Raw genomic sequence first — 11,233 nt, 5'->3', positions numbered from 1 at the left:
GGGTGCATACGAAAGAAAGATTGTGCCGGTTTGGGATAATTAATCAGGAAGATAATCTGTGTGCTCTATGTAAAAAGGACGTTGAAAATGTTCATCACTTATTTTTTGGATGTGAATTTACTTTGCAGGTTTGGTGCGTTTGGTTAGTTCATCTCGGGCGGAAATGGTACATTCCTGGTACTGTGAAGGAACACTTTTAAAGCTGGACAGGCGCTACTGGTAGCAAGGGGGAGTCCAGAAATTGGTTCATTTGCTATTTTGCGATAGTCTGAAATGTGTAGGTAGAAAGGAACAGGAGGATATTTCATAATAAAGAAAAAGGCGTTGAAGACATTATTGATATGTCCTTTCTTAGTTACCAGGAGTGGAGATATAAAGACCCTTTGTGTTGTTGATGGCTATGTTAAAGATGACATTGGGGTTGGTTAGTTCTGTAAGCTAATAGCTAATTTCTATTTGTGTTAGTCTTTCTTGTTACTGTCTTACTCTATTTCGATGTTGAACTCTCTTATTTAAAAAAAAAAAGTATATTCACTCAATCTAATGATTAATCTTGTACTAATAACATATTATCAATTTATGGTATTTTTTTTGGTGACTAAATAGAAAAGAAAGAAAAAAAAAAGATACAAAACCAAATTAATTGGCTAGGGTCATATCTAAATCTATTAGATGTTGAAGCTCACTCCATGGTTGGCTCCAATTCGAGTGAATGTCCGCGACAGAAGCAGCTGCTTTAGCCATACAATCTGCAACACTATTTGCAGTCCTCTGAATTAAAAGAATAGAGACTCTCCAATTCCAATTCATAACCTCCTGTATATGCTTTGCCAAATCCCATTCCGGAATATCCTTACCAAGCATTCTTTGGTTTACCAAGAAAAGAGCTTCTAAACAGTCTGTTTCACAAATAACCTCACGAAATCCACTCTCCCAAGCAAGAAGTAAACCTCTCCAAATTGCATACAATTCAGCAAAAAGAACACTGCACACTTTGACTTTCCCAGTGCAACCTTTCAACCAACATCCATCAGGATTGCGAATGATACAACCAAAACCAGCATAGCCAGAAGGAGCAAACCAACTAGCATCACAATTCAATTTAACAGAATAAACTGGAGGTGGAACCCAATGAAAACAAAGTGAAGGAGGAGACAGAGATTGATGCATAGCAAAAATAGTGTGAAACTCCCTTACTGAACTACGAATCAAACTCACCACTTTACTAGCACTCCATGAATCATCTATATTAAATAAGTCCTGATTCCTGCTTCTCCAAATCCACCAGATGGTCGAAAAGAAAAGAAGAACATTTTCACTCCTTGCACCTCTGTAGAGCCAATCATGTAAATTCGAGTTATTTGAATACAGGCCTAAAAGGTTCCAGACCTCCTTGGTACTAGGGCACTCCCGAAGACAATGAAGAATTGATTCAGAACCATTCTGACACCGATGACAGGTGCTAGATAAAGCTAAACCACGACCCAAACGAAACTCTGCCGTAGGAATAGCATTATGAAGACTGAGCCAAATCAAGAACTTGTACTTCTCAGGAATATGCAGTCGCCATACCCACAACCAATTATCATGCTCATTCCAGTCAAACTTTCTTTTGGCTAGCCAACTGTACCCACTCCTAGCTGAGTAAAGTCTAGAAGATGCCACACCCCACGACCAACCCGAACTCTCTCCAGCATTCAAATCCGGATTATAAGCATTCAAACGCTGTTTGACATCTTCTGGAATGGTAGAGAAAATATCATGGAGATTCCATTGACCATCTTTCCAAACGTCTCTAATAGTTAAATCAGAGTCAGATATATGTACAAAAGGGACATCTTGAGCAATTGGACCCTCAATACTCCAATTGTCAAACCAAAAAGATTGATCAAGTGACCCAACGCACCAAGAGAAGGCATCCTTAAGAGCACCAAAAGCCTTTGAGATACTCTTCCAAACATGAGAAGCATTGCAAGGGACAGGGCCATTTAAAACTCCCTCATTCCTCAGATACTTCGCCCTCAATAGAGCAACCCAAGGCTTGTCCTGACAATGAAAAAGTTGCCACACCAATTTACCAAGTAAAGATATATTAACACACGCAGGATCTCTAACACCCAGGCCACCAAATTTTTTTGGAGTGATCACGGTCCTCCAATTAACAAGAGAAAGACCTTTACCATCAACTTGACCCTTCCAAAGGAACTGTCTCATCATAGAAGATAATTTATCGCAAACCCAATTTGGAAAAAAAGATACCTGCATATGATAGACAGGAATGGATGTAGCAACAGAATTGATCAAGCAAAGTCTCCCTGCTTTATTTAGAAGCCTTCCTTTCCAATTAGCTAATCTTCCCCTCACCTTTTCAATCACCGAATGAAAAGAAGCCCTACTGGTACGGGAATGATTAAGGTTAACTCCAAGATATCTTCCTAAGTCCAAAGCAAAACGTATTGAAGAAACACTAGTAAAAATATCTCTTCTACGAGCAGTCACATTTTTAGAACAAAAAGCTTTAGACTTTTCAAGATTCACTTTCATGCCAGATGCCTTGCAAAAAATGTTAAGAGAATGCATGACCATTTGGACCTGACTCTTTGTAGCCTGACAGAAGAGTAAGAGATCATCTGCAAACATCAAATGAGAAAATTTTGGGCCACCCCTAGTGATAGAAACTGGTTTCCACACACCCTCAACCACCTTATGAGATATATAGCAAGCAAGTCTTTCCATACAAAGCACAAATAAGTAAGGAGACATTGGATCGCCCTGTCTAAGCCCCCTTCTAGGAGTAAAACTATCCAATCTATTCCCATTCCACATAATAGAAAGAGATGATGCACGGACACAAGTCATAATCAAATTAACAGTGATGATAGGAAAACCAAAAGCAATGAGAGTACTCTCCAAAAACCTCCAATCCACCCTATCATAAGCTTTTTCAAGATCAATTTTAAAAGCAAGAGTACCTTTCTTGGATTTTGTGTGCTTCATGAAATTCAGAATTTCTTGGGCCACAATAATATTATCAGGAGCACCACGACCTGGAATAAAACCTCCTTGTAAAGGACTAACAATATCTGGAAGAAAAGGCCGAAGTCGGTTAGTCAATACTTTGGTGATAATTTTATAAACAACATTACACAAGCTAATAGGCCTGAAATCCTTCATAAAGGTAGGGTTATCAATTTTAGGAATAAGCACAATCAGAGTTTCCATGATGCTAGGATTTAAGAACTCTCCCAAAAAAGCGCTCCGGACAATATTCCAAATCTCAGTGCCTACTATCTCCCAATATTCTTTAAAAAAATAAGCTTGAAAGCCATCTGGACCAGGAGCCTTAAAAGGGCTCATACTGAATACTGCTGACTTGACTTCCGCAAAAGAGACAGGGTCAATTAACCTAGCACAAGCCTCAGTGCTTAGAGTGGGCATCGGAACATCCCCTAAACAATCAACCTCAACCTCTTCCGTTGTACCAAAGAGATTCTTGTAAAAAGAGAGGGCTTCTTCCTGGAGAATATCTGGATCAGTAGACCAAGACCCATCTTTAACATATAATCCATGTACTCTATTATGGTTTCTACGCACCAAAGTCTGAAGATGAAAGAATTTAGTGTTTCTATCCCCATACTTGACCCACTGCTCTCTAGATTTTTGGTACCAAAAAAGTTCCTCTTGCAACAAAAGCTTATTGTAATCTTCCCTCAGTTCAGCTTCTTTAATTCTCAGAGATAACACATCGGTAACCTCTAAACGCCGTTGAATCTGATCAATCTGATATTCCAGCTTATTTTTTCGCACAAAAATATTTCCAAAAATCTTTGAGTTGAAGTCCAAAGAAGCCTGTTGAACCATCTTAAGCCTTTCGGTAACGCCTCCAAACTCTTGATTCCAAGCCTTACTAATAACATGTTTATAAGAAGGATGTGTTGCCCACGCAGCTTGGAACCTAAAAGGACGTGAACCTTTCACTCTGGGGCTACCATGACAACGAACTAAAATAGGACAATGATCAGAATGAAGCCTGCTAAGAATTTCAGAATAACCCTCAGGAAACATTGTCATCCACGCCTCATTAACTATAGCTCTATCCAACCTTTTAGCCAAGTCCCTGCCAGCCTGAACTGCTCTATACCAAGTATATCTCCTACCAGTCACTTTAAGATCAAAGAGCTCACAGTCATCTAGAGTAGTAGCTAATAGACTAGCTCTGTGAGAAGAAAAATAAGCACCTGTACTCTCATCTGGTGCCACAATCTCATTAAAATCACCAACTGCCATCCATGGTCTATTATGGCCTGAATTAATAGAACGCAAATGATCCCAAAGCATACATCTTTTTTCGAATTGAGGACTCCCATATACTGCACTACAAAGCCAAACTAAGTTACCCACACTCACTTTCACTGTGATACATTGGTCAATTTGATCAATAACCACACAAGAAGCATTAGCAATAGAAGATAGAAACCAAATGCCACCCCTGTGTCCTACTGCTTCCTCAATACCAACACAATGAAAACCCAACTTATCCCAAAAATTCTTCAAATTATTAAACATGGTATGAGTCTCAAAGAGAAAGAAAAAAGATGGTTTATATATTCTCACCAAATTTTTGCAATGCACACGGGCCATCTTGTTAGACGCACCCCTCACATTCCAGGCTATGATATTGAAACTATCCATAAAATAACAAAAAGGGAGCTCCAATAACAAACCCGAGACTCAACATGATGTCCCTGTCTTCGACGATCCTGCCTTTAATGGACTCTCAAGTTGCAGCCCAATTTTCTCCGTCGAAACTTGCACCATACCCGCCGTCGATGCTCCATCCTTATCTACTGGTGAATTCTGCAAAGAGTTTGGGCGAGGACGCTTTCGCACAGTGCCATTTGTTGTCTCACCTTGCTGCTGATGATGAACATTGTGCCGGGTCCCCGAAGAAGCCACACTAACCGGTTTTCCAATATTGATGCCCCTGCTTAATTTTGCTTTGGATCCAGTAGCATGTGTTGTACGTTGGTGATTAGGCCTTGTCCAAGTATTGGTAGCCTTGTTAAGAGTCTTCTTTACTTTTGGTTGGACCTGATGGGTGCTAAGAGAAGGCTTTTGACCCATTTTATACTTTCCTTTCCTAATCACTTGAGTCCAACCTTCCAAATCCTCATGTTGTGCATGGTCTATATGAACAGCATGCAAATCACTCTCCACCAAATCCGGGACAGTAACTTTTACAGTCTCATCTCCAAGATTCTTGCCAAAATGAAAACTTGTCTTTTCTACATGTACTGGATTTTTTGAATTTGAGCTTTCTGGCTGCTTTGCTACATCGCTGATCACCTTGGCATTAGTTCCTCCTCCTGCATTGCTGTCAGTCTTGCACACCTTCATATCATGACCAAACTTGAGACAGGAGCCACAAATAAGGTGAAGACTTTCATATTCAACCTCATATTCAACACCTTCAACAAGAATCTTCTTAGTCACTGGCAATCCTAAATCTATCTGAACACATGCTCGAGCATATCGTCCTCTTTCAGCTAATTTTGTTGCCAAATCAACCTTAACGGGAATGCCAACTGCAGCCGCAACACGGAGCATTGCATCTTCTTAGTAGCACCAGATTGGTAATCCAGAAATTCTAATCCACACTAAAGTTGCTCCAAAACAGTTTTCACTTAATCTAAACTCTTGATCCCAAGGCTTATATATGGTATAAGATTGATTATTAGATTGAGTGAATATATATCCAATAGCTTATATTCAAAAAATACACTTGTGACTCAAATAATTTTTTATACTTACCACTTAGCCAAAGTTGAGGCGTATACCAAATTTGTGTCCAAGAACGGATCCAAGGGAGAGCAAGCATAGGCCTTGGCCCCTCCCCCAACTTTTTTTAATAAAGTTAACATTATAAGAATATAAAGTTATTATATATTATATAATTTTATTTAAAAAATAGCGTAAATAATTATTTTAGATAAATAATTAAATTAGTAAATTTAAAAATAATTAATAATTTTTAAATTGAAAAAAATATTATTACCAATCACTTTTCGATTAAATAAATTTCTAAATCTTTAAACATTTAAACTTTTTTTTTAAAATATTTTTTTCCTTAATTTTTCACCTATTATCATATAAAAATACTTTAATATTTATAATAACTAAAAAAATCTTTATATATTATAATACATAACGAAAGTAAATTACTTTAAAATTTATTTATTTTTCTCATGATATTATATTAATAACATGCATATTAAGTAAATTTATTAAAATAATTATATTTTATATATTTTGTTCACGAATATATTTTAAATACATATAATAAAATTATTAGAACAATTTATTTATATTATTTTATAGTATGTTTTTTATGATATGAAACATAGAAATATAATTTACTGTCACAATAATATTCAACAAAATATGCTAATAAAAAATAAATAATTTTTATATTTTATCAAATCTAAAATAAAAAAATATAAAAATTAAGATAAATTTTTTTATAACAAACACTTATTAATATTTTTTAATCAAAAAATATTAATTATGTTTATATATATTAATAAATATATAATATTAAATTTAATTATATAATATTTTAATTTTCGACCTGTCGTCGCTAAATTCCTAAATTCTCCCTGTTTGTGTCCCTCATTCACTACATACACAAAATATTTAAGGAATTTCATTTACTACTTCACCTTTTCAAATTAATCCGAATGCAATATATTAAAACGCACCGGGATTTATTACTTTAACTGAAGCTTCAGTTGCGTTCTGCTGTTTGTTCATATCCACTCTTGATGCAGGGCAGTACTAAAGGGACCGGGTTCACGTGACAGCCACTACCACGAAGGCCTAATTAAGGGTGTTAGTTAGATAAGGAAAATGATATAGTGGCAACAGCTGGCTCTTCTTTTTTTTTTTCTTTTTTTCTTTTTTGCCACTTGTTGGGATTAACGGTCAAAAGTCAAAACACTTTCTCATATTCAAGTATAGTTATAACTAATACAAGTGATTAACCTGCTTGGTAAACACAGAGCCATTCAAACTACTAGTGCTAGGACACGGCTCCATGAATTCTATTACAAGGATTACTTGGGATTTTTCAAATTTTCGACGCAGTTGCTGAACTTTGTACATCCGGAATACCCTTGTTAAATAGAATCAATGATCACTTTATTTATTTACTATATGCTAAAATCCGTAATGAGGGCACGTGACATGATCCCGAAGCCAAAATTTTGTTGCATGACAATTGACAAGACCAATTTATTAGGCCTTCGTGTTTGGGTAGATAAATCTGTGTCAAAGTTCATGAGGAATTCTTATCAGCGTAGACTAAACTCATAAACCTGGGTCCATCCATCATATTAGGTGAGTAAAGATAGAAGAATAACTTTGTAGTGTAGTGTAGTGCAGTGTAGTATTGTCAAATAATTGATATAATTGTCTTCACACACTGTCCACTCATTAAAAATTCCACAGATGTGATGAGATAGGAGTTAATAAACACAGCAAGGAATAAGAGAGGGGTAATTAATAATCAAAGCAAGAAAATGAGGTAGCAATATCATAGTGCCAAACTCTGATAAACCCCAGCATCTCTTCAATAGTATGAAGAAGAGACTTGCCCTTGTGTTGTTGCTGTGCGCTGTGGTTCCATGCTATGTGATAAGCGATGCATCAACAGCAACAATACCCGCATTCCCTGAAGAGGAAAACGTTGAGGGGTGCTCTCTGAGTTTCTCCGACGAGCACTACCAAGGGATCAAGAATGCCTGTGGATCCAGCCTGGACCGCAGCAGGTGCTGCCCCGTGTTGGCTGCCTGGCTTTACTCTGCCTACTCCTCAACGGCACTGAAGCATGCTGCTGCTGATGCTGATGCTGATGCTGCTTCATCATATTCATATGATATGCCCTTGTTGCCGGATGACTCGGAAACGTGCGTTGCTGGTTTAGGTAAGGCCCTCAAAGGCAGGGGAATCCAGCTGATGCAACCCAACGACACCTGCGATGTTGTCTACTGCTACTGCGGGATCAGGCTGCACCCCTTCACCTGCCCTCATCAAAGTTTTCACACCCTCCAAAATTTGAACTTGGAGAACCGTTGTCTCACTCCAACTGCTTTCCCGCCTCTTTCTTCATGCTCCAACTGCTTGCATACCCTCTACTCTGTAAGTGTTCTTTTTCTTAGCCTGTCCACTTGCAATTACTCTCAATTATTCAACTATTTCCTGACACAATTCACATTTCCAACTACTACTTGCACAGACCTTGTCGCATGTGCGGTGATGCCCTTGCACTTAATTTTCATTTCATGTTCAAAACATAAATATCTATCTATTCTTCAGAATCTTATTGTTGTTTTTTTTATTAATATGCATGTTGCATTTGATTCTTGTTGTTGCTAACAAATAAAAATAAAATAAAATAATCATAGCATAATTTGACACTGCAAAAATGTCAAGCCTCCATTTAGTTTTCTGAAAGAAAACAAAGAAAGCCGAATCTTTTTTTATAACAGTAGTGCATGCAATTTTGATTATTTGTGCAAGTGAGTGAATGTTACACCAACCAATGCGTAAGCGCAATTTACTAATTTTAATGTTTGGTAGTCTAATATGAAGTATTAATTGTTTCTACACAGCTTAAAAAGAAGGCTTCTTCAAATTCAAGCAAAGCATCAGAGAACAGGACCACCAAGATCCACAACAAAGATTGTGAGCTCATGGGGTTGACATGGCTTCTGGCCAGGAACACGACAGCATACATTCACACAGTTTCCGCGGTTCTTCGGGCTTTGATGCTCAGTGCTGACGGATCGGACCCTCAATCCTGCACTCTGAACAGCGAAGGAAAGCCTCTCGCCGTCGATTCTTCCGAGATGTCTGATACTTCCTCATCAGCCATCCTGCAAGCCCCAACCCTCCTTTCTTTGTTACTTGTTTATTTGATAACGCTACTTGGTATGCAGCATGTCATTGTCATTTTATTATACACCTAATTCAAAAACAAATAAAATATATATCTCCAACATGGCAACTTTGTAAATTTGAATGTCTGTTTTTGGTTGATGCATGTGTTTGATACAAAAATCATGGGGTGGGACATGTATTGCCATGTGGTAATAGTGACCAATGCCCGGATTTGGAGGGACAAAATTTGGATGTAGCGTCACTTGTTGCGCTGGCATTATTTTAAATATTGTGTTTCCTTCTTCATGGCCAATTTTTATTCTATTCATCACTTGTGGAAGGGTTAAGTTAAAGAATGCAACATCATCATCATCATCACTATTACACACCTAAAGCTTCATAATTCATATACAATAAATTAATGCTTGTTTTATCAAAAAACGCACTGTTGGGCTAACCATGGGACACTACATCCACCTCAAAACCTTAAAAGAGTAAATTAATGGATCTCTCATCTTATAAATTTCTCACTCTTCCTTTGCTTTTTTTGATATGAGACTAACTTCAACACTCTTCGTACTTGTGACATTAACACGCACCTCCTCTCTGAATTACCTCTTCTCAAGCTTCTCCCTTTGCCATTGATCTTTATCAGCATGACTTGTTCCATCATCTCTTCCAAATTTCAAGTCCTTACCATTTTAATAGAGATCCAGGATTCAAAACAAGATTTAGCATCTCCCGGCCAATGAAAATTCAAAACAAGATTTGTCGAAGGTTAAGTTGTGCATACACCGAAAAGGAATTAGTTGCCCCATCACAAACTTCAACATGCCTCATCCAAAAAGAAAGGCCTTCTTCGCCATGAAAGTTGAAAATGATACCCTTCCCATTAGCAATGGGGATAAGTTTGGGTTTCGTTGCTTATATAACACTTATTGCAGTTGTAAAACAATTCTACGTTGTTATAATGATATTTAATCAAGTTTAATTATACGTTCATCTGATAACATTCGACCCTTTAAACTACTTTTTACGTGGTAGAAATAAAATGTAGTTATTTTTAAAGACAGTAAATAATTAAATTTACATGTAAAATTTTTTTATAACTACCGTAAATCGTCTCAATTTTCTTAAGAAAAAATATAGACAAATAATTTTTAATCAGTTAATTTTAAATAACTAAAGTTAATAATTATTAATTTGTATTTTTTTAAAAATTAAATTTAAAAAATTATTAATTAATAATAATTAATTAATATAAAATACAATTCAAAAATATTTGTTAATTACTTCCTACGAAAAGATTCTTGTGGTAATGATTCAGTACTGAACACGCTGGGATGAGACGAGGAGTTTGAGATGTTGTGGTCCATTACCATGCCTTGGCCCTAGGCCTAGTAACAAGTCTTGAAGAAACTAACTTCCTGTTTTCGGTTATATGATTGGGCAGAGATCGCCAAGTGGGTTGGTTCTATTAAAACATAAGGGAGGGCCGAATCTTATCTGGGGGAGAGTCCATCTCCACATCTTATCATGGAGTATCATGAATTGAATATTGTTCTGTAAATCAATTTGGGTTAATAGTTTGGTCTAATAATTCTATTAGTTAATGATAAATTTTTAAATAAAAATTTAATAATTTATAGTGAATTAGTTCTTGATATATTGACTTAAAAATATTAGCAAATAAATAATAGTAGTTTTCAAATTAACTTGAGTTGACAATCTAATCATTTGCTTAACTATAATTCAAATTCTTAACAGATTAATCTTTTAATATCACATTGAGATATATCCTGAAATATCAAATAATAGTAGCTTTGAAAGTGCATGTTCGTAGTTTTGGTTCTCCATTAACATATTACAATGTTAAGAAGATAATAATATAACATCAATAATTCTTTTTTTGTATTTAACATTTACAATTTTATAGAGTTTTGTTATACATCTAAATATTTTTATCAATCAATTTAATTCAAACTTAACAAAAAATCACTAACACAGTAAATTACGCATTTTTTCTTTTTTATGTTCTTTTTTTTCTTTTCACGTATTTTTTCGCTTTGTCGTTCTTCCATTACTTAGCAATTTTTTTATATTTCTTTTCCTCTTTCTCTTTTTAATGTTATTATAGTATTTTTTTCTTCTCTTTTTTTTTGTTTTTGTCTTTTTAAGACGGTGAAAATAAGAAAAATTATAAAAAAATAAAATAAAAAAGAGAATATGAAGAAGAAAAAGAAGATGATAACGATGATAAAGAAGAAAAAAGAGGAAAGTTTTGAATTGTGTTTGA

General features: G+C 35.8%; 2 protein-coding genes across 2 annotated transcripts; one reads left to right on the top strand and one right to left on the bottom strand.

Moving 5' to 3' along the window:
- Nucleotides 1-246: 246 nt before the first annotated feature.
- LOC114925010 (uncharacterized) lies at nt 247-4,641 on the bottom strand. The gene is made up of 4 exons (XM_029291282.1): nt 4,615-4,641; nt 4,398-4,533; nt 3,638-4,304; nt 247-268 (listed from the first exon to the last, which is right to left on the bottom strand). Exons 1-4 carry the CDS (start codon nt 4,639-4,641, stop codon nt 247-249), a joined length of 852 nt encoding a protein of 283 aa, XP_029147115.1.
- A 2,662-nt stretch (nt 4,642-7,303) lies between these two features.
- LOC112734253 (uncharacterized GPI-anchored protein At4g28100) lies at nt 7,304-9,250 on the top strand. Its single transcript, XM_025783500.3, has 2 exons — nt 7,304-8,196; nt 8,670-9,250. The coding sequence occupies exons 1-2, from the start codon at nt 7,636-7,638 to the stop codon at nt 9,024-9,026; spliced, it is 918 nt and encodes a 305-aa protein (XP_025639285.1). The 5' UTR covers nt 7,304-7,635; the 3' UTR covers nt 9,027-9,250.
- Nucleotides 9,251-11,233: the final 1,983 nt, after the last annotated feature.

This window comes from Arachis hypogaea, chromosome 3, assembly GCF_003086295.3.
Source record: "Arachis hypogaea cultivar Tifrunner chromosome 3, arahy.Tifrunner.gnm2.J5K5, whole genome shotgun sequence".
NCBI classification, from domain to species: Eukaryota; Viridiplantae; Streptophyta; class Magnoliopsida; order Fabales; family Fabaceae; genus Arachis; species Arachis hypogaea.
This window is presented reverse-complemented; position numbering and strand designations above follow the sequence as displayed.